Source organism: Bubalus bubalis, chromosome 10 (genome assembly GCF_019923935.1).
Source record: "Bubalus bubalis isolate 160015118507 breed Murrah chromosome 10, NDDB_SH_1, whole genome shotgun sequence".
Classification (NCBI taxonomy): Eukaryota; Metazoa; Chordata; class Mammalia; order Artiodactyla; family Bovidae; genus Bubalus; species Bubalus bubalis.
This window is the reverse complement of record NC_059166.1, coordinates 56,161,669-56,188,119: the sequence shown is the minus strand read 5'-3', so window position 1 is coordinate 56,188,119 and position 26,451 is coordinate 56,161,669. Positions and strand designations below refer to the sequence as shown.

General features: G+C 36.3%; 1 protein-coding gene across 10 annotated transcripts in view; it reads right to left on the bottom strand.

Moving 5' to 3' along the window:
• GRIK2 (glutamate ionotropic receptor kainate type subunit 2) overlaps nt 1-26,451 on the bottom strand; it is a 742,533-nt gene that overhangs the window by 199,877 nt on the left and 516,205 nt on the right. For all 10 annotated transcript variants that reach the window (XM_025294639.2, XM_025294642.2, XM_025294643.2 and 7 more), the window contains one exon: nt 13,999-14,205. In XM_025294639.2, the coding sequence (XP_025150424.1) occupies nt 13,999-14,205 (207 nt within the window). The remainder of the gene's footprint in view (nt 1-13,998; nt 14,206-26,451) is intronic.

Sequence of the window (26,451 nt, the reverse complement as noted above, 5' to 3'; positions counted from 1 at the left end):
TTAGGCTGTCATTTCCTGCGCCAAGGGATCTTCCTGACCCAGGGATTGAACCTGGGTCTTCCGCATTACAGGCAGATTCTTCATCATCTGGGCTTCCCTTGTGGCTCAGCTGGTAAAGAATCCGCCTGCAATAGATTCAATCCCTGGGTTGGGAATACCCCCTGGAGAAGGGGAAAGCTACCGACTCCAGTATTCTGGCCTGGAGAATTCCATGGACTACAGTCCATGGGGTCACAAAGAGTCGGACATGACTGAGCCACTTTCACTTTCACTTTTCTTTATCATCTGAGCCACCAGGGAAGCCCTGACTGATCAAATAGTGTGAATCTCAAGTTAGTGATTTTGCAGAGAAACAGAAACTCATAAACTACTGGTAGAAATGCAAATTGGTAAAACAATTTGGAGAATAGTATTTTCAGTATCTAATGAAATGGAAAATATAGGTAAACTTTGACAATTCCTTTCTTAGTGTATCTTTTAGAGCAGCTCTTGCATAGGTGTTCCAGAAGACAAGACAACAAGACAAGACATGGCTCTTCTGACAGCATCCATTTTCACAGCATAGCACTGGAAATAACTTGAATCTCTCTCCATAGGGACTGGTTAAATAAAAATGGTATGTTCCTAGTATCAAATATTAAAACTATTTAAAATTTATACATAATGACCTGAAAGAATATCAAACAAGAATAACTGCATGTAGGGAGGAATGAGGGAAATGTAATTATATTTTTGTAATTGATTTGGAAATTACTAAATTGACAAATTTTATGGTGAGTATATGAAGAGTCTGTGTGTGTGTGTTAGTTGCTCAGTCTTGTCCAACTCTTTGTGACTCCATTGACTGTAGCCCACCAGGCTACTCTGTCCATGGGATTCTCCAGGTAAGAATACTGGAGTGGGTTCCTAAGCCCTTCCCCAGGGGATCTTCCCAACACAGGGATCCAATCCAGGTCTCCCAAACTCTGGGCAGATTCTTTACCGTCTGAGCTACCAGGGAAGCCCAGAGTAGATCACACAAAATGCAGGGCTGGATGACTCACAAGCTGGAATCAAGATTTGTGGGGGAAATATCAACAACTTCAAATATGCAGATGATATTACTTTAATGGCAAAAAGTGAAGAAAATCACCTTACCTACCTCCTGAGGAATCTGTATACAAGTCAAGAAGCAACAGTTAGAACAGGACATGGAACAACAGGCTGGTTCCAAATAGGGAAAGGAGTACATCAAGGCTGTATATTGTCACCCTGCTTATTTAACTTATATGAAGAGTATATCATGAGAAATGCTGGGCTGGAAGAAGCACAAGATGGAATCAAGACTGACGGGAGAAATATCAATAACCTCAAATAGGCAGATGACACCACTCTTATGGCAGAAAGCAAAGAACTAAAGACCCTCTTGATGAAAGTGAAAGAGGAGAGTAAAAAAGTTGGCTTAAAGCTCAACATTCAGAAAACTAAGATCATGGCATCCGGTCGCATTACTTCATGGAAAATAGATGGAAAAACAGTAGAAACAGTGGCTGACTTTATACTTTTGGGCTACAAAATCACTGCAGATGGTGACTACAGCCATGAAATTAAAAGATGCTTACTCCTTGGAAGGAAAGTTATGACCAAACTAGACAGCACATTAAAAAGCAGAGACATTACTTTGTTGACAAAGGTCTGTCTAGTCAAAGCTATTTTTTCCCAGTAGTCATGTATGGATGTGAGAGTTGGACTGTAAAGAAAGTTGAGCATCAAAGAATTGATGCTTTTGAACTGTGGTGTTGTAGAAGACTCTTGAGAGTCCCTTGGACTGCAAGGAATCAAACCAGTCCATCCTAAAGGAAACCAGCTCTGAATATTCATGGGAAGGACTGATGCTGAAGCTGAATCTCCAATACTTTGGCCACCTCATGCAAAGAACTGACTCATTGGAAGAGACCCTGATGCTGGGAAAGATTGAAGGCCGGAGGAGAAGGGGATGACAAAGGATGAGATGGTTGGATGGCATCCACCGACTCAATGGACATGAGTTTGAGCAAAGTCAGGGAGATAGAGAAGGATGGGGATCTTGGAAAGCTGCAGTTCACGGGGTTATAAAAAGTCAGATACAACTTAGTGATTGAACAACAACAGGGACTTCAGTACTATCTGTTATGTTTTATAAACTTTATGCTAAAATAAACTTAAAACAAAGTCAACAAACATGTTAACAGTTGCCACTTTGTGTCATGGGAAATTATAAATAAATTTACAGTTCTATGTTTTAGTGATTTTCCTCAAATTAAAAAAATAATAACAATAACAATATTACCCTTGCCTAACTTTTTAAAACTGAAATACCAGAATGCTTCCAGTAGAATGCAAACTTGAGGCATCATGCTATCAAAATTCAAAAGCTATGGTACAAGTTAATTCCCATTTAGTAGAAACTGGCTTTTGACTTAGGCTTCCCATTTCTGTGATAATACCTGGAGACTTTTTAAGTTCCTTGATAAACAAATGTTTGACTTCCTCCCTGGTATATAATAAAAGAGCAATCAGAAGGCAAGGCAAAGTACAGTGAAGTCCTCTCAGGCTAATTTATGAAGTATAAAAGCCTTGATAGTGTTAAACACCAACTGTGTTGTTGAGCCAGCATGCAGGGAAGCAGTCAGGCAGCTGGGAACCATTACATCACTGGCTATAAAAATTATGTAAAAGAAGAGGGAATTAGGTCCTAAAAGACTACCCACTTTGTAATACTTGTTTTATAAACTATAACCTATTTTTTCTCATTCTTTTCTTAATCTGTCAAATGCTTTCAAGTTATGTTTGATTTTAAAATTTCGGTGGGCTCTTTAGAAGTGTGAAATGATCAGGAAAAGCCTTGGTGATCAGAGTTCCAACATGGAACCCTGTAGGCAAACTTTAAACAGGGAACAAGGTGAAAGAACTTAAGGACTGCATGAATCACCAGGTGTCAGGGGACAGTGAGAAATAAATTAGATGTCAACATGTGTATTTAACATGTTGGGATTCCCTGGTAGCTCACTGGTAAAGAATCTGCCTGCAATGCAGGAGACCCTGGTTCGATTCCTGGGTTAGGAAGATCCTCTGTAGAAGGGATAGGCTACCTAATCCAGTATTCCTGAGTTTCCCCGGTGGCCCAGCTGGTAAAGAATCTGCCTGCAATGCAGGAGACCTTGGTTCAACCCCTGGGGTGGGAAGATCCCTTGGAGAAGTAAAAGGCTACCCACTCCAGTATTCTGGCCTGGAGAATTCCATGGACTATATAGTCCATGGGGTCACAAAGAGTCCGACTCTTAGTTGGACTACTGAGCGACTTTCACTTATATGTGTATTTGAAAGTTTATACTACAATCTATCAGTATCTCTGCAGTACTTTGAGTGACCCGGCTTTGAGAAAACACTAGTGATTAAAGAAGAATATGACTATAATGTGTAGGTACATTCCTAAAGAAGAGGCAGGGAGCACATAATAAAGACATAGTAAGGTGGCAAGTGTCTGAACTAAGTTGGCGAGTGTAAAACTGGAAGATAGGGACAGATCTGAGGCCTATTTTTAGCCTGCACAAAAAGAGACTTGACATCCTGCTTTATTAGCTTATGTATGGATATTTACCAGCACATCTTCCTAGATTCCCACTGCTAAGGCAAACATCATCCAAGATTGGAAAGTAATGCAATTGCCCTTACCTCCTTTAAAGAGTCCCATAATAATATGTGCTGCTAGTTTATTGTAGCTTAGATGTTTCCCTTCAAACTTATGAATAACTCTAGCTGGATTTATGAATAACATACAACAGCTGTCTCATGAGCCCGCAAATGAGTTATCAGCCATAAGAAATTCATAGCCTAGAGCTACAAGTAAATGTATGCTCAACTTATTACAATAGTTGCATCACCAAGTTTCTGTGTACTCATCTCTACTGCCAGGTTCAATAGCTAAGCTTGATTTTAATAATGAAAAACTTGATCAAATATTTCATAAAATATTATACAAAAAGCTGTGATGCTTTAATTTCCTGAGGAAAATGTGTCACTGTTTATTTCGTTCCTTGGAGCTTGAACAGACACTCTCACTGGGGCCCTTGGAAGATAATATAAGAAGAAAAGAATTTGGAAAATACATTGCATATTCTCTAAGGAGAAAGGTGTTTGAGCGTAACATTTGTTGCGGCACACTATGGACTATTTATGTCATTCTTTCATTCTTGAATACGAAACACTTTCTCTCATCCTATTATTTGTGTCTCCTATTTGTTTTCAGTATATTTGAAGCACATGAATACTACCATGCATGTACCTCAATACCAGAGGATTTACAGAAGCAATGAACTGATACAGTAAAATCGTGTCCTGATGTAGATTTTAATCAGTTTGGTGCCTCGCAAAATTTTCAGTTTTTATAGCTGCCCAGAACATTTCAAATAGAATGGCCCAACAATTATCATAAAAACTCAGATGATGGCTAACTTGATGAATATTCCTCTTAGCATTAAAATACTAAAAAGAGTAGGTCATCTATGTTAATGAAAAACTGCATAGATTTTACTTCATTTTCTCTGCAATAGTATCTACTATTAATATATTCCATGAAACATTCAAATAATATGACTCTGGAAAATTTTTCTTTTAAAAATATATATTTGAGAAATGTCTGTTTAAGGATTAAAGCAAGGAAGATAAACCTTTTAACATTCAGTCATACATTTAACTCAAATTTGACACAATACCAAATTATACAATAAATATAAGAAGATCCAAAAACATTTTGACTTTTCCAATAATGATTTATTTGTTTTAAAAATAATATTAAATAGAAATTTTCAAAAGAATTAGGTGTCCCTGCTTTGCTAAACATTTCTCCCCTTTATCCTACCTATTAGTAATCTAACATTGGATTTGATTTCCTATCAATTCTTCCCTATGTTTAATTAATTCTAATATAAAACTACCATTCACAAGACATGGATCATTTAGGTAGGAAAGCACTGAGATATTGGAACATTGAAGGTTCCAATGAATAAATTTTACATTAAAACTTAACACTAATTTTACTATGATTTAATATAACACTAATATCAATAGCAGCTATAATCCCTACATCTTTCTCATTATATAGTGCCTAAATGTTATGCTTTTTAGTCTTCAAAAGTAATACTCATAACTATAATAAAAACAGAATAAGAAGAGACGAACTTTGAATTTATTAGTTCAAACTTATATCTCTGTTTCTTGATTACCTATTATTTGTCATATACTGCATTAGAAAACATATGTGTGTATATAATTCATAATTATTAATATGATATTATAACTATTTTCTTTTTGAGAAGACTAAGGCTTAGAGAGTTTGAAGCAATGGGACCAACGCATATATAGTGAAAAAATTAGGACCTGAACCAACATCTGTCTCACCAAGTACTTACTAGGACACTTTCTGTGCAGTCCTGTTTTGGAAATGATGGGGGAGGAAGGTGTGTTAAGGGGAAAAGCTTATCATTTTCCAAAGACTAACAAGGCTTCAGGGAGCCACTCTCTCCTAATAACTTTCTGAGGTTGTCTTCATATTGCACCACCAAGAATGGTCCCTAGTTATATTAAAATAAATTTAGAGATCATATCAAACCCTATACATTGAGGATCCTCTCAAGAATAAATGAGAGAGAAGAAGTGGGTAAAAGCAGTTATTACCAAAATAGACTTCCAACTGTTAGGGCAAATTAAAATTAAACATAAGAGACTCAATCCTCTCTACTGAAAATTATCAGAGACCCTTCCCCTTTTCTTAGAACATTTATTTAAGAAAACTTATAATCTTAAGTCTGTTCTCTCTCTCTTTTTAGCATTTATGAAAAAGTGAAAGTTAGTCAATCAGTCTATTAACCTTTGTTGCTTTTCAGTGCTGAGTTGTGTCCAGTTCTTTGCAACTCCATGTGTGTGTTTGTCATTCAGTTGCTTCCAGCTCTTTGCAACCCCATGGACTGTAGCCTGCCAGGTTCCTATGTCCATGGAGTTCTCCAGGCAAGAATACTGGAGTGGGTTTCCAGTTCCTTCTCCAGAGAAGCTTCCCCACCCAGAGATCCAAACCATGCTGTTGCTGTGCTTAGTCACTCAGTCGTGTCCGACTCTTTGCAACCCTATGGACTGTAGCCCTCCAGGTTTCTCTGTCCATGGGATTCTCCAGGCAAGAATACTGGTATGTTGCCGTGTCCTCCTCCAGGGATCTTTCCAACCCAGGGATTGAACCCAAGTCTCTGGCATTGCAAGCAGATTCTCTACCGTCTGAGCCACCAAGGAAGCCCTTGGAACTCCATAGACTGCATTAATCTTTACAAGTCAGGTAAGCCTCTTGCCAGGTTTCCCACTGGAGGATGCCTTTTTTAAGGACCTTTGAAGTAACTATTTGAAATGGAATCACCAGGGGTGGGAGAGAGGCTCAAAAAGGAAGGGATATAAGTAAATATATATACATATTTGATTCACTTTGTTGTACAGCAGAAAATAACACAACATTGTAAAACAATTATATTCCAATAATAAAAATGTTAAAAAAAGGAATAGAATCACCCAGGAGGAGTGCATCCTAACTCCAAATTTCTGTGGAAATTTCTGTGGATGAGTGCCTAAAAACTACCTGCTGTCATAAAGGTATGAGAAGCTTGTTCTTCTACAGTATATTGGGCAGTATAAAGCCAATTATCTAACACAGATGGTTAGCCCAGTTTAGTTCAATCACTCAGACATTTCTGACTCTTTGCGATCCCATGAACTGCAGCACGCCAGGCTTCCCTGTCCATCACCAACTCCCAGAGCTTGCTCAAACTCATGTCCATCAAGTCAGGTGATGCCATCCAACCATCTCATCCTCTGTCATCCCCTTTTCCTCCAGTTACCAAACAAATTTAATATGAACTATGTGTGATGAGTAGTACTTTCAAGACTTCTTGAGGACTAGTTGTTTCTCTTCAGAACACATATGTACTATAATGGGTTGCGTCTGCTTGGCTATATAAAAGGCTGATTTTTTTTCTGTCTTTGCTATCTCTTAGCAAATTGCCTACAGTGCACATCACATTCCAGTTTAATGTTTTTCCATAATATTATTTTCTTTCTCTTCTATCTTTGTGGAGACATTTTCTGGGTTGGAGGAAGATATTATTTGTAATTACATTTCTCCATCACAACACCTGAATAAATACAGCCTCTTTTTGGTTATGCCCCCTCTACTCGACCATAAATTCAAGAAAGTCTACAAAACTGGATTGGCGCATATCCCGTATAAGATAAATATCACTTGCTTCTGCCCCCCAAGTTCACATACAAATGATAAGTACCATAATTCAGATGCGGCTGACTCTAGCCCACAATTCTAGATGTGGACATATGATCCAGGTGGGGACATTCCACTAACCACCTCTGCAGTCCCAGCCTTATGGCTTAGTTCACAGATGGGGACATGGTCCTAGTTGGCCCAGTGACACCTCTCCCCCCTCACCCCAACAAACTGAAAATAGGTTTTGCCGAAACTTTGGCTAAAGGAGATCACTCTCTTCTTAGAAGGAGGACTCTAAGAAATAGGCAAACCTAGATTTCTCAGCTTCAATACTACTGGTATTTGGAGCAAGTAACATTTTGTTCTGAAGGCCTAAGTACATTATTCAGAGGCTAGTATTTCTAGCCTCTACCCCTTAGTGACAGCAGCAACAGCCCTCCCGCCTCCTTAAATTGTGACAATAAATATGTCCCCCAACATTGTCAAATGTCTCCTGGAAAAAAAAAGAAATTGCCCCGAGTTGAGAACTACTGGCCTAGCACCAACTTGAGCCACCTTTTTGTCACCATGTATAAAGAAAGTGTTTAAGAATAAAATCAATAAAGAGAGTAAAGCCAAGAGATAACAAGGCAGTGAAAGAGAGACCAATGTATGCAATGGCCTGCTTTAAGCCCCTGGAAGTGAAGTGAAAATCACTGTTGGATGTTTGTTGTAATGCAGGGGCTTTAAAAAAATATGTGTTTGTATAAGCTCTATTTAGCCAAGGTTCGTACACTTGCAACTCATATAGCCCCAATTGATATTAAAACTACTGTACAGCTTTGTTATTGTTTAATCTCTAAGCTGTGTCTGAGTCTTTTGAGACCCCAGGGACTGCAGCCCACAGGGCTTCTCTGTCCACGGGATTTCCCAGACAAGAACACTATACAAATTACATGCAAGTAAATAGTATAGATATTAAGTTGATAATTAAAATGTAATGGTGTTATACAATAAGAATTATGTGGAAACTCATTGCAGGTGGAATTGCTGGGGTCAAGTGAGGAAGCCTCACTGGTGAAGTGTTCCTGAAGCAAAAGTAGTTTGGATCAGGTGAGCTAGATGGGGGTTGAGGAGAGTTCTGGAGACAGAAAACTACACTGGAGGCAAAGGAGAACAAGAATGAAAAAAGCCCACATGTGGGTGGAGAGAGCAGAGCAGATGAAAATATACAAAGGTGTGTCAGTTAGAGTTTCAACAGAAAATAGGTGCACACTCATATGAGGATACATGAGCAGGATTTATTTACAAAAGGACTAACAGATTCTCAAACTTCAGAGAACATCAGAATATCATCAGGGAGGCTTGTCAAAATAGAGAGTGCCAGATTTCACCACAGTTTCAGATCAGGTAGGTCTAGAGTGGGACCTGAAAATGTGAATTTTCAACACGTTTGAAAGTGATACTGATTCTGCGGGTCTATGGAATATACTTTGAGAACTACTGGTAAAGGGAATTTTAAGGAATGGTGTAAGAACCCAAAGCCATTAGCAGCTAAGCTGTAACCACCCCTAAGATCAGAATAAACACAACTATGTAGGGTATAAACTGGAACTGAGAGCAGAACAGAGATTTGTGTAGAGCAGACATGATTGCAAGAAACTGGCATACAATGTGAGGACACAAGCCAATCTAAGACACTATCTCAGAGAATGGAACAAGGAGCAAAATAAATACCCTAACCTTACTCTCCTCTCTGACTTGGACCTTTGGTTGGGAAGCTCTGTTGATTTATTTTATGTAGAACAACCTCCCAATACAGAAAGCAGGGTGGAGAAGGTCTGAGAGTCTGTCTGAAGGGTCAAAAAGATTTCCACAAGAGATAAGCAATAATTAATGCAGTTCAGTTGCTCAGTTGTGTCCGACTCTTTGCGACCCCATGAACTGCAGCACACCAGGCCTCCCTGTCCATCACCAACTCCCAGAGTCCACCTAAACCCATGTCCATTGAGTCGGTGATGCCATCCATCCATCTCATCCTCTGTCATCCCCTTCTCCTCCTGCCCTCAATCTTTCCCAGCATCAGGGTCTTTTCAAATGAGTCAGCTCTTCGCATCAGGTAGCCAAAGTATTGGAGTTTCAGCTTCAACATCAGTCCTACCAGTGAACACCCAGGACTGATCTCCTTTAGGATGGACTGGTTGGATCTCCTTGCAGTCCAAGGGACTAGGGCTTGTAAATATATTATATAATTGGTCCTATATCCTTCAGACAGTGAAAACTACTGAGAGATTGTGTGCAAAGGAGAGGCATGATCAGATTTCTCTTTCTTAAACAAGACTCTAGTTGAAGATATGAATAGATACCAGATTAGAGAGCTTCCCTGGTGGCTTAGATGGTAAAGCATTTGCCTGCAATGCAGGAGACCTGGGCTTGATCCCTAGGTCAGGAAGATACCCTGGAGAAGAGGATGGCTATCCACTCTAGTGTTCTTACCTGGAGAATTCCATGGACAGAGGACCCTGGGAGGCTATACAGTCCATGGGGTAGCAAAGAGTCAGACACAACTGAGCGACTAAAGACACTTTCACCAGATTAGAAGGAAACAATTCTCATATGGGGCTCTTAATCCATGTAACAATGGAGCTGGAGAGAAGTGGGTAGCTTTCAGAATCATTTAAGCAGCACACTTAATATACATTGCAAACATGATACTAAATTTTTGGCTTGGGAAAACTACTGAACTGTTCATACCACGTATTGATATATGAAACTCTTTAGAAGGAACAGATTCAGAAGAAATGAATAATACCTTCAGCCTGGAACATGCTTCCTTTGAGGTGCTTACGAGACATTCACATGGAAAATATACCAGAGGTAGTTAGATATATAGGTTGAAAGCTCAGGGCTGAAGATACAGAATGGAGAAATTTCAGAATGAGAATGGTAATCAAGCTCTGAAAGAGGATAATTTTATCTAAGAAAAGTAAGGAGTGGGAGAAGTTCAGGGTGTTGATTAGTAGTTCAGTTACTACTTTACATTGAAATTAGCATATTCATGAACATGCAAACTAAGTTGAGGTGGTACAAGGAAAAATACACTGACTACAGTCATCATTCTAGTTTAATGTGACATATGCTAAACATTAAAAACTAAGGCTAAGCCAACAGTATGTGTCATGAGGAAAGTATCAAGAAAGGGTATATTGAAATAGGATAGTACTTTAGCACAGAAAAAAATAGAAAGTGAAGTGACAGGTATGACACTGAGGATAAAATGATTAAGTAACTTAAAAGCTTCATCAGTAGTCTCAACTCAATACCAAAAATACTTTTTGAGAAATAAATATCAAATAATAAAACCTTCCTTACTATCCCTTCATTTGGTGTATTGTTATCTTTTATGCCATAGCTCTATTCATATAACCTAACCTTCATTTTCTACTTTATAGTTCTCTTAAAGAAACATGTAGGTACAAAATCAAGAAAAAATAAATTCTAGAAACATAAAACTTCTAATCAATTTTGAATCTCAAAAAACTTAAATAAAAGAACATTAATTAAGCACACATGACAAATATAAAGCATAAAGGGATTGGTTTGGCATAAAGGCATTAGTGATATAACATTTTTATGTTTTGACTAAAATAAAAGTCTCCCATAAGTTAGTTATTCATATAACTCTATAGCAAATATTCATCGTATTGGTCTGTATAGCATCCAGTCCACTTTCTTCAAGTATAAGCAACCTAATTTTCCTCTAAAAACCCAGTTTCCCAACTCTATATAGTTTTAATCTTCACTGGTGGTCCAGTGGTTGAGAATCCACCTTCCAATGCAATGAAAGTGGGTTTGATCCTTTGTCAGGGAACTAAGGTCCCACAAACCCCAGGGGAAACTACGAAGATCCCTCATGCTGCATGAGGGATGCAGATGCAGCCCAGATGCAGCCAAAAAATTAATTAATTAATAATTAATTAAGGTATTGACCCTACCTCCTAGTTTCTTGTGAGTATATTCCTAGAATAATCAATGAGAATACCATTTCCCTCTGAATTGGATAACTGGCACAGAATTTAGTTTATGAAATGGCAACTCACTCCAGTATCTCTTGCCTGGGAAATCCCATGGACAGAGGAGCCTGGTGGGCTACAGTCCATGGGGTCACAGAGAGTTGGGCAGAACTGAAGTGACTTAGCACTCACAAAGGTCAGGAAGGGGCTTCCCCAATAGTTCAGCAGATAAAGAATCTGTCTGCAATGCAGGAGACACAAGAGATGTGGGTTTGATCCCTGGGTTGGGAAGATCCCCTGGAAAAGGAAATGGCAACCCACTCCAGTAGTCTTGCCTGGAGAATCCCCCAGACTGAGGACCCTTCCAAACAGGTGTAAACAAGTGGACATGACTGAGTGACTACCCACACACACATAGGTCAGGCAAATAAAACTGAATTTGGAGTTTTTGATAAAATTATACCTTATGGGTATTCTATTTCTACCTAGATGGTTAATCTAGAACTGCTGGTAGCAATTGTTGTTGTCACCTATTGAGAAGCACATGTCTAAGAGTAAGACAAATATAAGGAAGTGAGAACTAAATTGAGGCAAAAGATAAGAGAAATGAACTATTAATATTCTAAATCTAGCCACACTACCTCTAGACTTCACAGAGATGCAAACCAGTAAATTACTTAAACCACCTTGAGTTAGGTTTATGAAAGTTATTGTTATATTAATATAAACTAACGGAAGGAAAGTTATGACCAACCTAGATAGCATATTCAAAAGCAGAGACATTACTTTGCCAACAAAGGTCCATCTAGTCAAGGCTATGGTTTTTCCAGTGGTCATGTACGGATGTGAGAGTTGGACTTTAAAGAAAGCTGAGTGCTGAAGAATTGATGCTTTTGAACTGTGGTGCTGGAGAAGACTCTTGAGACTCCCTGGGACTGCAAGGAGATTCAACCAGTCCATCTTAAAGAAGATCAGTCCTGGGTGTTCATTGGAAGGACTGATGCTGAAGCTGAAACTCCAATACTTTGGCCAATCATGTGAAGAACTGACTCATTAGAAAAGACCCTGATGCTGGGAGGGATTGGGGGCAGGAGGAGAAGGGGATGACAGAGGATGAGATAGCTGGATGGCATCACCAACTCGATGGACATGAGTTTGGGTAAACCCAGGAATTGGTGATGGACAGGGAGGCCTGGCGTGCTGCAATTCATGGGGTTGCAAAGAGTCGGACACAACTGAGTGACTGAACTGAACTGAACTGAACATACAGTTTAAGGTTTTATATTTGATCCCAAATCATGTATATGTTCATCATCTTTCAATGTATTTTACAAAGTTAAAACATTAATGTCCCATATAAAGAGAATGTGTGAGAAATAATTGATCAAGTCTAGGAGTTCAGGAACTTACAGAGTAAATTCCAAGTCATTAAAAGAAATATACTGACATTTTGAAGAAAATTGGGGTTTCCTTGTCGCTCAGCTGGTAAAGAATCTGCCTGCAATGCAGGAGACCTGGGAAGATCCTCTGCAGAAGGAAAAGGCTACCCATACCATTATTCTGGCCTGGAGAATTCTGTGGATTGTATAGTCTATGGGGTTGCAAAGAGTTGGACACGACTGAGCAACTTTCATTGACTTCACGTTGAAGAAATTTTAAAATGGTAATCTGTTCCTAACCATTGTCTAATATCCCTTTCTTGACAGATAGATAGGTAGATAGCTAGATAGATCTCCTTTATTCTTTTTCTTGATGATGAACTTTGTAATTAATGGCAAAGTATCTTCAAAATGTTTTGAAAATTGCCTATATTTGCTACTTCCAGTAAGAATTTTTATTTAGGATACAACTCACAATGTTTTTTAAAAGAAAATTATTTAAATAACTTTGCAGAATTCTTTACAATAATTATGTGCCTTAATATTAAGGAAAATGTAAATATGCTTAAATGTTACAAAACACATAGTCAAATATTATGTTATGATGTTTAAAAAAGTTTTTTCAAATAGATGAATTAACACTGCCAACTGACAAATTATGAAATAATGTTTTCCTGACCAAGAATAAATGCCTGAATTATTTCTTAAAAAATAAAATATCTAGGGGGGCTCAGAATGGGGAACACATGTACACTCATGGCTGATTCATGTCAATGTATGTCAAAAACCACTACAATATTGTTAAGTAATTAGCCTCCAGTTAAAATAAACAAATTAAAAATAAATAAATAAATAAAATATCTGTCATTCTGCTCTAATATGCTTAATATTCTTGCTTTATTTTTATATAGTATTTGATTCTAGATTTTTTTGTACAGATATCTTTCATCTTTAAAGACAATAAATATCTTATCCTAGTACAGAAAATTTTTATCATGAAATTTAGAATTTGTACCACCTATTCTCTCCATTGATTAGAAAGCTAGTATTATGAAAGTGAAAAAGAAATTTATTATTAAAAAACTGAATTCCATCTTATAAATCAAGACCAAAACTTCAAGATATTAAACCACTAACTACTAGTTAATTTAAGATAGACACATGTCTCTAATAGAATTATATTCATCCCTTATATTCTTTATGCTTGACAAAAATAATATATACTTTGAATAACATTATTGAAAAAGTAAATACATCACTGTTCTTTGACTTTATTAACCCTTGACCATCAAAAAAAGGTAAATCTAATAAACATCTTCCAAAGGTAGTAATAATGAGAAAAGGGACTTACATGATCAATTAGTTCACGGACCATTCCATTCCATTGTCCATTGGCATCATCCTGGGCTCCATATTTTCCATCCTCCACAAGTCTAATTTCATATGTAAAGCCAAGGATTGTAGATAGCTCTCTGAGGAGGTCAATGCAATAGCCCTCAAATCGATCATTTCCATAAAGAGGTTTGTCAGACTTTTTAAACAGAACATAGGGTTCCTCCTGGAAACAGTGAACATGAAGGTAGGAAGTGTCAGTTAATCATGAAACTATTACAAAAATTATAACTTTGGTAATAAGTTGGTAAAGAGAGAAAATTCCACATTAATTTAAAGCAGTCAATTTTATTTTTTTTCTCATTGTGATTAGCATAGGTTGAGACACTAAGAAGGCATATTCTTTGAGAACACTTATGTCTCATAAGAGATATTTTAATATAATAACATCAACACAATTATATAATAAAATGATATGTTATATATATTATACCACATCTTATATCACATATGATAAATAATATATAAAATGATTACATACTATATAATATATAATACCAAGATATAATTTCAATATATTATATTTAATTACAATATATGATTACAATATTCCAATTTGAATTATACCAAATAATTAATTTCAAGTGCATTGTTTTAGTGAGATTTATTGATAAAAGAATGAAAAAAAGTTATTATCTAATTGCCTACCATGTGCTAATAACTGAATTAGGCACTTATATATACATTATCTCATTCTTTATCTCATTCTGTTCTAAGAACTATCAAAATTACAACCATTATAATTATAAAAGAAAAAACAATGGCTTACTTTAGAGTATAGATGAAGAAACTAACACATATCAAGTGATTATGCATTCATCCAACATTTTATTGAGCACCTAATATAATTCCTGAATCATGAAGTTTATGGTATAGGAGAAGAAACCAATAATAAATGCCTAAATGAACAGAACCCATTACTTCTGATGCTGATCAATCGTATAAAAACATAAACTAGTGCAATAAGACATTGAATGAAATATCAAGGTACTTGCAAGATAAGAGAAGACAAAATTGACTAATATGTCTGGAAACCTTTTCTGAGGAGATGAAACATGCACTAGAACTTAAAAGACGAGAAGGAGTCTAGCCATTTGAAAATCTGAAAGAAGAGCATTTCAAGCCAAGGACACAGCAGTAAAAACCCTGAGATCAATATGACACTAGAGTGTATCAGGAAGAGGACAACAGCTATCAATATGATTGAAGTCACATGTAGTAGGTGAGGGAATTAGTTGAACAAGGTAAAAATGAAGAGCAAATGAAAGTGAAAGGCGCTCAGTCATGTCCTACTGTTTGCAACCCCATGGACTATATATTCGATGGAATTCTCCAGGCCAGAATACTGGAGTGGGTAGCCTTTCCCTTCTCCAGGAGATCTTCCCAACCCAGGGATGGAACTCAGGTCTCCCCCATTGCAGGTGGATTCTTTACCAGCTGAACCACAAGGGAAGCCCAAGAATCCTGGAGCAGGTAGCCTATTCCTTCTCCAGGGGATCTTCCTGACCCAGGAATTGAACTGGGGGCTCCTGCATTAAAGGCAAATTCTTAAACAACTGAGCTATGAGGGAAACCCAATGAAGAGCAAGTGAGGAGCCAAATCTTATAAGGCTTTACAAAGCAGGCCCTATCAAATACTGTATGTTTAACTAAGTGCTAAGAAAATCCACTTATCAGTATATTTTATTGGAAGTGGGTGGAACATGATATGACAGATTGTCCTATAACTAAACCAGGGTGCAACTATTTCACAGTGGACAAAGCCTCTGGAAGTTTCTCTCTAGAGTAAGATGTTGCAAAGTGAAAAAGTTTAGGAGACCCCCATGCCAATCCATTTAGCAAGCAATCACCCTCTTCCCAACCCCTGGAGCATATCAGTCATCTCATTAAGGCCATCACACAAAAAGATGTTTTGGACCAACAGCAGTGTGTCAGCTTGCCCATACTCATCTCAGAAACAAGACTAATTCCATCTCTCTTCCCATTTCCTTTGACCTGGCTTATCTCTACTGTTTCTTGCACACTCTAACTTTCCTGCTCTTCTGATGCTCCAGTGTGTAAAAGAAGTCCTGCTCAAAGACCAGCACCTTATTCCACATCTCACTTCCCTGGAATATCACATCCACATTGATTCATTATAGTATCTCCATGCTTAATACAATACTTGGCACATAATATGTGCAAAGAAAATATTAATTGTATAAATTATAAATTAATTTTCTGACTCAGTTTTCTTGTCTCTAAGTTGACTCAACAATGCTTTTAAGTTGTTTTGAGAATTCAACAAAAGGAACATAGCAGATATAGCTTAATATTATTTCATTATTTTAGATGCAATAATTTTCCATGGAGTCTAATAGACTTTATTTCTATAGCAGTTTTAGATTTACAGTAAAACTAAATGGAAAGTTCAGAGTTCCCATATACCCCCTGCCATCATGCATGTCAAGCCTCCTCCTTTACCAGCATCCCCCACCAGATTGATACACTTGTTATTTTTAATGAGCCTGCAATGATACATAATTATCAGTGAACACCCATAATTTATATTAGGATTGTATTTTCTATAGGTTTTGTCAAATATATAATGACATGTAGTTCACCATTATAGCAAATACAGAATAATTGCACTGCCCAAAAAGTCCTCTGTGCTCTACCTGTTAATGCCTCCCTCTCCTCCAAACCCTGGCAACGGCTAATCTTTTTTGTCTACAGTTTTCTCTTTTTCAGATGTCATATAATTGGATTCATACTATACTAAGTATGTAGCCTTTTCATATTGGCTTTTTTCACCTAGTAATATACATTTATGTTTCTTCCAAATCTTTTTATGGCTTGATGGGTCATTTCTTTCAAGTGCTGAATAATATCCCATTATCTGAATGTACCACAGTTTGTTGATCCATTCATCTACTGAAAGACATCTTGGTTGCTTCCAAGTTTTGTCAATTATGAATAAAGCTGCTACAAACATTCATGCGCAGGTTTTTGTATGGATATAAGTTTCAACACATTTGGATAAACAGAGGTACATTCAATTGTTACATCATACAAGAGTATGTTTAGTCTTGCTAGAAACTGCCAAAATGTCTTCCAAATTAGTTGTACCAGTGGAGTTCGCCACGAGCAATGAATGAGAGTTCCTGTTGTTGTACACCCTCAACAGCATTTGGTGGTGTCAGTTTTCTGGATTTTATTCATTCTAACAGGTATGTAGTGATTTTTCAATGTTTTCTTATTTCACAATTCTCTACGGAAAGATGATATTGAGCATCTTTTCCTATGGTTCAACTGAGTTTCGTTAGGACTCTTTTATAATCGTCATTTTTCAAAGAGGTTAATTTTCCCAGGCCACACAGCTGAGAAGAAATAAAGAACACCTAAGAGGAGTCAAAGGATAGATTTGCTCTCAGGTTTTCCAAATTCCGAGATGCATACTTTCCCACAATCTCATATTTCTTTCTAAACTATTTAGGTAATTTGTGGAAAACCCACATATGCTGCTTCCCTGGTATCTTAGAGGGTAAAGCATCTGCCTGTAATGTGGGAGACCCGGGTTAGATCGGAGACCTGGGTTCAATCCGAGAACTGGGTTAAATCCCTGGGTCAGGAAAATCCCCTGGAGAAGGAAATGGCAACCCACTCCAGTACTCTTGCCTGGAAAATCCCATGGACAGAGAAGCCTGGTAGGCTGCAGTCCATGGGGTTGCTAAGAGTTGGACACAACTGAGCACACATGCGACTTCACACTTTCACATACGCTGCATTTTTAAAATGGAATTAGTTAAAACACATAGAAATCAGAAATTAATGCATAATTAAATTCAAAGTTAGATATTTGGGCTTACCAAAAGGTAAAAAGTACATTTAGGATCCTGTCTAATTTTTATATGGGGTTACCTAGTGGCTCAGTTGTAAAGAATCCACCTTCAATGCAGGAGATGTGGGTTGGATCCCTGGGTTGGGAAGATCCCCGGGAGTAGGGCATAACAACCCACTCCAGTATTCTTGCCTGGAGAATCGCAGGGACAGAGTCCCTCAAGGGCTACAGTCCAAAGAGTTGGACATGACTGAAGCGGCTTAGCATGCACTCACTAATTTTTATGTACTATGTGATCAGGTATAAAATGTATTTCCCAGGGATACAGAGTGCTGCAAATCTGACAGATATAGTCCTCTTCCACCCTTGGGGATATTATACTCATTTTCCTCTCTACACTTCCTGGCCTTCTAATCTTTAAAGTTAGGTAACACATGTCCATGGATCACAAGTTAAATGCCCTTGTTACCTGGGGAGAGGAGGGAAGCCCTGCAGCTGAACAGCTTTCTTGTGCTAGGTATTCACAGTTCAGGCACAGTCAGTTAGCTCTTTTTCTGCTGCCCCACAATAATTTTTACTATAATATTTATCATATTGAGTAGGGAGTGCTGATTTACATATATATTTTCTGAACTAGAATTGAGCCATTTATATGGCAAGATAGGAGCCATTTATACAGCAAATTTTCATCAAAAGCACCAAACATCACCAGGCACATAGCAGGGTTGCAAATAAATGACTGTGTAATGAACTGAATGGAAATGGACTGCTGTGGTCAACTGCGAAACCAAGGCAACTTGAACTTGAAGGAAACATTTTATAAGACAGCTAAGTTCTATGGGGTTTGGGGATGGTGGTAACAAATCCTCAGGTTCCTAACCAATGGCCAGGGGTTTAGGGACTTGAGAAGAACATATCATGTTCCCCTTAAGAGGAAGGAACAGCGAGAACATTTCTGGCTGGCAGAATGCGGGACAAAGAAGCATTTTGGTACAAAAATTATCAAATTCATATTTTGGTTGCAGTCAGTTTCTAATTTATAACTAAATAAGTATGTATTATTTTTATTTAAAAGTCCACAGGTTGACCATTTTTCAAGCTCTAGACACTAAATAACAGCACTAACATTTTCCAAGTGTTTAACTACTGCCCATTCCTGTTCTAAAAGCTTTTCCTTGGATTAATTTATTTATTTCTCATTACAGGAAAGTGAGGTCGGTGATATCATTATTAATTTTTATATTTTACAGATAAATAAACTGAGGGCTGGGGTGCTAAGCGTTTTGCCTAAGGTCAACAGCCAGCATACAACCTAGGCAATTGGACTACTGAATCACTTACCTTTCTACTATACTTCCCACATTAAATAGTTCCTAGTGATGGTTTCCAAACTGCATATAAATGCATGATTATACAGGGCTCATTAGCTAACTTAACATGTATGGTCTGGTTTTATTATTACTTTTTCAGTCAACTGGGATTAGTCATTAGTATACTGCATGCAAAATGGTAATACATTTATTAATTGCACAATGCAATCAAAATGATATTGGTGAACAATAGAAGTAAATATATAATCCTAAGAATTTATTTTCTACATAATAAATTATTTTATTTCCAAATAAAAACACATATTTTTATCATAATACTTGAAAAATTTGTAAAAATAGGGAATTCCCTGGCTGTCCAGTAGTTAGGATGCTCTGCTTTCACTGCAGAAGACACAGGTTCTATCCTTGGCTGGGGAACTAAGATTCTGCATGACAGTGCAGCCAGATAAACAAATAAAAATAAAATATAATAATTTGTAAGAATAGCATATTTTCAGCCCAATGGATTTAGGAAGCAACATATTATTGTCTAAAAACTGTTTTCCCCCTATTTACACTATTAAGTTATGATTGTCTCTATTTAAAAATTTTATTTCAAAATATTTATGGCATACTTTTCATACAAACTTACCTGAACATTGGAGAAAATATGATAAATGTTAGTGATTACTTAAAAGTGCATAAGGCAAAAAGACATACATGTATAAGGTACAAAAGCAGAGCAAAAATTCCAAAAATTATTGTGCTATTTAAATGTCACCATCCAGCTTTTTGTAGTAACCATCTTACCTATTAATTTGATTTCCTTCACTTATCAGCTAATAAGAAAACCTCTGTCATAGGCAAATAAATGTGTTGATCTCTGTGAGATTAAAAAGCCTATTTAAATGTATATTTTAAACAGGTTTTCATATCACTAGGAAAAAATATGTTGTCTGAGTGCATCTTTTTAGTATTTATGTGTCTCCACAGTGTCTAATATCATTCTTCCCATATTTAATTCTGAGAAGTAAGACACTCTTTTCCAGCTGTGATTCCTATCTCCAGCTACACTGTGTCACAAGATAGTTTACATCGAGTTATGACTCTCCTTTTAGACTCTTCCTCTGTTTCACACAGCACAAGGATAAATAATAACCTCGTGTAAGAAAAGAAAAATGATACCAGAAGCAATTACTGTACCACATACTGAGTTCAATGAATAATATGATAAAACTCTCCTGGGCAACTTTACTGGTTTTTCACATAGTCTTAAATCTCCACATCAGCATTTGCTAGAGGTAAAAGCACTTCATTCCACTGGCATCTGTAATAAGGATTTGTCAGCATTTCTACTATCAATGCCAGTTTTAAGGAACCTAATAACTCACATATTTTTATCTGTATTAGACTGGGATTTGACACAGAATAAACTCAAAATGAAGTTCTGAAAAAGTAAAATATGTTTAAGGTTAAGGGGAACAAAATGTTTTATTTAAATATAATAAAATTTTATACTTTTTAAATGTATAACTCATATATCCCTCAGCCCTTATCTAAAAAGATATAAATGATCTTTTTCATGTGTTAACCCTTGAACTATCATTGTCTTAAATAATTTAAAAACATTAAAGATATTAAGATGCAAATTAATTTTCTATGATATGTATAAAATATCCCCTACTATTACAACGATAAGAATAATAACTAATTTATTTATTTATTCAAACATATATTTTTTTTCAAACATATATTAAACTCTTATTGTGATACGTACTCCTTTAGGCTCCAGGCTAACAATGAAAATCAAAACAAAACAATACCTAAAATCTCAGCCCTTATGGAACTCTCAATCTAGTGATGAATTTAAAGTTTTTATCTATTTTAAATAATTTTGTATTATTTAGTGGCTACTTTGATTCATTAATTACCAGAAGAAAAATATCACTAGAGAGTACGTTTTTGAGAAACATGACTCTGTGTCTTAGAACATTTGGGTGTGTATCAGGATCTATGACCCTCAATTCATTTCTTTGGGAAGATAGAAATGGATATTCGGTTAGCCCCAATCAGGTTTGGAATTTACCCTTATAACCAAAACTCTTTTAAAATGTGTTTGCAGAAGCCAGCTAAAACTGCATTTGTTTATGGGTAACAATATCCTTGCCTATGAAGTATTTATATTTTATGAATTTATATTTATATGTTAATGCCTCTTAAGGGCTAGCAAAAAATACCTTTTTAATAGTATTCATATGAACCAAATGAAAAAGATACATGTTTATAATAGTAATATCATGTTAAACTTATGGAGATTAAAACTTAAAACTGAACAGCTTATGTTTTCCCAAGGAATCATTTATTTCTTTCTATTTTCTGACCTCTATACTCTTTGTGTCCTATCACTACCCTCATACTGAAAGAATTACATAATAAATAATAAGAGAACAACCTAATTAACAGAGTGTGGAAATCAAGTAGGTGCCACAAAGTTGATTAGAAGTACAAGGCTAATAACTGGGCAGCATGAACAGTGGAGGAAAGATGCTGATGAAGTTGGCTTCTGAGGGCGGTGAGTCAGTTCTTTGAAAGTATAGAAAGTATAACTTAATATGAGAAAAAATTAAAAAAACTCAACATCTGGCCCTGGGAGGCAAATGAAGAATTATGCTTTCAAAAGGGAGATTAAGGATGAAAAAACATTATCATACACAGCAATACCAAGAAGATGGATATTTCTTTAACAAATAAGTTATCAACTCACTGTAACTATCTGACCATGACTCATCTTATTGCTCAAATAAACAACATCCATGGATGGAGTAAAAACACATAATAAATAATGTAAACATGTGAAGAAAATGCTTATGATAACTGTAAGGATGTTTTCTCATTACTAAAATATGCTCTCAGTTGGCATGTTTTGATTTTAACTGGCTATCATCATTCTTAAATGGAATAGTGACCTAGAAGTAAAAACAGCAACTCTGAAGATGATCAATGAATGACCATGCTTCTCTAACACAGTATATTATACATTGTCAGATGACGTTTAACAAGATGCATGTAGATATCTACATTTAATAATGTAATGTTAAAATATAAATGTAAAATAGTTTTATTGTTCATCCATCCATTCATCCACTAATGCATCAATCATGCATGCACTAATGAAATATGTGTATGCAAATTTTGTATACCAATTTTCAAAACAGAGGTCAGCAAAGAGTCTCTTAAAAAACAAATAGTAAATATCTTTGGCTTTGTGGGCAATATATTTGTAACCATTCAACTTTACCATGGTAGAGAAAATCAGCCATAGAAGCAATGAATAGTCCAGCAAAAAGTGTCAACACTCTTTTAAAATCAATTTTTTAGAACTCTGGAATCTAATAAAAACTCACAACAACCAAGAGAATGCTTTGTGAAGAGGAAAACTATAGAATTTTGATAGGAGGGCTCTGTGGCATATCAATTTACCCAGTTACTACTGACACTCCCCAGCGCTGCAGCAGCCTTGAAAATGGAAACGTATTCCTAATGCAGGTTGTGCAGCACCACAGGGAACATTGTGGACCTATTCTCAAATAATGTAGTAGTTCTGTGTTTTTACCCTTGTGGTGGTTCCCTGAAGAATCAGCTCAAAGATTTGCCTTTGTTTTGCCTACATAGCAGCTTCCCAGGGTTGAAGCTGCTTCCTGGATGTTTTCACAAGCATTAAAGATGAATACACTTAGCCACTACCTTCTGAGCAAGAATAAACTGCAGGAGCAAGAGATAAACTAAAAAGCCTGGGATAGAAAAGACAGAATAGGCTCAGGAAAGAGATACCTGGGACAATTAGGGTTATGAAAAACCCCAGCATATTCAAGGAAACCTAGAAAGTCACATATGTGCCTGTGGCAGGGTGTCGGCTCAGAAAAGACCTTAAAAGACTAAGCATTTTACCTCTGGCTGGACTTCAGTCTCTGTGCAACCAGAAAGGGAAGAAGGCAGAATTGTAAACTGCCTGGATCTAACAAACAGCTAATAACAGTTCATTACTTTACGACACTAGTTTCACTAACAAGCTCTATGGTACATTCAAGAAAGAGTCCTCCACCACAAATACTTCCCTTAATTCTCAACTATGATAGATATATCTAAGGAGTGATTACTTTTTCTTTAATTATATCAAAAATTCATATATCTCCTTATATTTGTTTTTTTATCTCAACACTGAAAGTTTAATGAGTAATAGTATAAATAAAATAAATTTCCCACTAAGCACAGCATTACAGGGCCTATTGTGTGGGTCAATCACCTTGTTTATAAGAAAATTAATTATTAGATATAATTTCTCAAATCTCTTATTTTACTCCATTCCCATCTCTTCAAAGACCCTGATACTGGGAGAAATAGAAGTCAGGAGGAGAGGGGATGACAGAGGATGAGATGGTTGGATGGTATCACCTACTCGATGGACATGAGTTTAAATAGCTCCAGGAGTTGAAGGATAGGGAAGCCTGGCGTGCTGCAGTCCATGTGGTCACAAAGAGTTGGATATCACTGAGTGACTGAACTGAACTGAACAGAATCTCTTCAAAGAGCATGTTTTCTCTTTTTATTTTTAAATTATCACCAATAAGTCTGTTTTTATCTTACTTTTTCCTTATTATCTATAAAATGAATAAACAAGTCATATCACTCTATCCATTCATTTATTCAGTCATTCAACAATCACTTAATAGATGTCTATAAAGCTGCAGGCATTGTTCTGTGTCATGAACATAAGACTAAGAAAACATGGTACCTATTCCTAAGAAACATTACAGTCTAGTGACAGAGACAGAGACTAAGACAAATAAACCGATAAGTAAATGTAAAGTCTTATGGAAATAGCACTTGAATTCAGTTCTCAGCCATGATTATACATAAAAATTAAATTAAATATTTTACAATTAAAATTATAATACTGATGCCTGTGCTCTATCACCAGAGATTCTGAAGTCAATTATCTAGGATGCTACCCTGGCATTATTACTTTTCAAAAACTTTCTAGATGATTGTCATGTATGGCTGGGGCAGTTTATGAGTGTGTGATCTGTGTAGTTTCACAGGACCCAGAACTCTGAAGATCTGTGCTAGGTTTAATATTCTGCTGGTGCCCTTTTAAAATTCTTATCAATTTTTAGTAAAAGAGTCTTGTTTTTGTTTTGTATTTTGGGTGGAAATGTATAGCTAGTCCTATATGCAGTAAGCAATGAAAACTACTGTCTTAAAGTGGTCTAGATGGTAATATTTCAGAGCAAGAAAATTGTTCATGTAGATGCTGAAAAGAATAAAGAGCTTTGTATGATTTAAGTAAAAAGAGAGTGTGGGACAAGAAAGATACAGGGAATTAATATCATGAAGACCTCAGTAAGGAAGCAGACTTTATTCCTATAAAATTGTGAAATACAACCTAAATATAATCACTGTTGATCATCAGTTCTTGAATTCATATCCTGCTTAGAATGGCATTTTCTTTCCTAAGATTATTTTTAAGCATCTACCTAAAACCAATTTTGATGCAGGAAATTAAGTTGAGGGTTTTTTTTTTCTTTAATAGTCTACCTTTAGGTAATTTCTTACTATTTAGACATTAGATGAATTTGAATGCATGTTTGGGAGAGAAAGAAAGCAAACCAAAAGGAGGAAGATATGATTTGCTAAGTGGCTGCAAAGTAGAGTTTTCAATCATTAGGATTCGGTTTCTTATAATTTAGTGAAATGATTAGAGGTTAGAGACTTTTTGATTTTAGAAAGGAGGACCCAATGTTAACCATCCACTAACTCTACTTATGCTTCTCCAAAAAAGGCTGAAATATGCTGACAGAAAAAATGAATTAGAACGAAGAACTAATACTAATTGGGTTTCTACCCTTATCCCATCCGAGGTTGATCAAATACTGGCAAACCTTTCAATGTTTCTGAATATGCATGCAAAACATGTACAATAAGGATTATTCATCAGTGATTAATAGTAGTTAGCAGCATTCATCTGCTGAAAGTTATCCTTTACACAATAAACAGTGAGTATAACTTTCAGCTGCTGCCTTTTGTAATCAATAAAATCAATAAATGTTTATTGAGTATCCACCATTTAAAAGAAAATACCCTGCTTTAGGAAAATGGTGCATCTCCTAAGCACTTTTTAATCTAATTGAAAATACAGAACTTGTACAGGAAAATGCAAACTAATAATACAAATTTTCATGGAAGTGCCTAAGAAATAAGTTGTATAGATTAAAGGACCATTAGGTGCGCCCATTATAGGGACATAAAAATGTCTCAAAGTAGTCAGATAAATCATTCTAGAGAAAAAGGCAGCAAAAAAATGGAGTGTACAATGAGTATAAATTAGATAAATGTGGAGAAGAAAAAGTTGTTCTCAGGTGGCGCAGTGGTAAAGAATTCTCCTGCCAATGCAAGTGACACAAGAGACACAGTTTCCATCCCTGGGTTGAGAAGATCCCCTGCAGTAGGAAATGGCAACTCACTCCAGTATTTTGGCCTGAAAAATTCCCTGGACAGAGAAGCCTGGTGGACTATAGTCTATAGGGTTGCAAAGAGTTGGAATGGACTGAGTGACTGAGCACAGCACTTAAGAGTTGTTCAGGCAAGAGAAATGAAGAAGAGGAATGATAGTTTCTAAGAGGAAGATATTCAAAAACATGTTAGAAAGCCTTATGGGAAAATAGTAAAATGAGAACTATTCATTACTTATTAATTTTTGAATTACTTTATATCCATTGAAGTTATCACTTACTGATAACCTTGTACCAGGAACTATGTTCATATTTTCCAAATCTTTATCTCTACTACACACTTTAATTTGCATACTATTATCCTCATTATTAAATTATGGTAACTTACCCAAGGTAACTCATCTACTAAGTGGCCAACTCAAGATTCAAACCTAGATTTTCTGACTTCCATTTGTCCCTTCAATCGGCAGAAAAGCCCTTTCTTAATTAGGTATTAAACTCAGTTACCCAGTGTCAACAAGCCATAGAAACTGTCTGCTCCTCTGCTGAGGATTGGTGGAGTAGGTAATTTAAGGATTTGCATACATAAATAAATTTCATCATAAAAATCAACAAGTACCTAAAAATCATTATGATTAAACTTAAATATAATGTATTTGTACACAGTGTAGTCTTCTGGAAAATTATCCCACAAGTTTTATTTTCTAGAAAAGACTCTGCAATTTAAAATATTTAGAAATTCTACATAATCGCATCCCTTTGAGATATCCAAG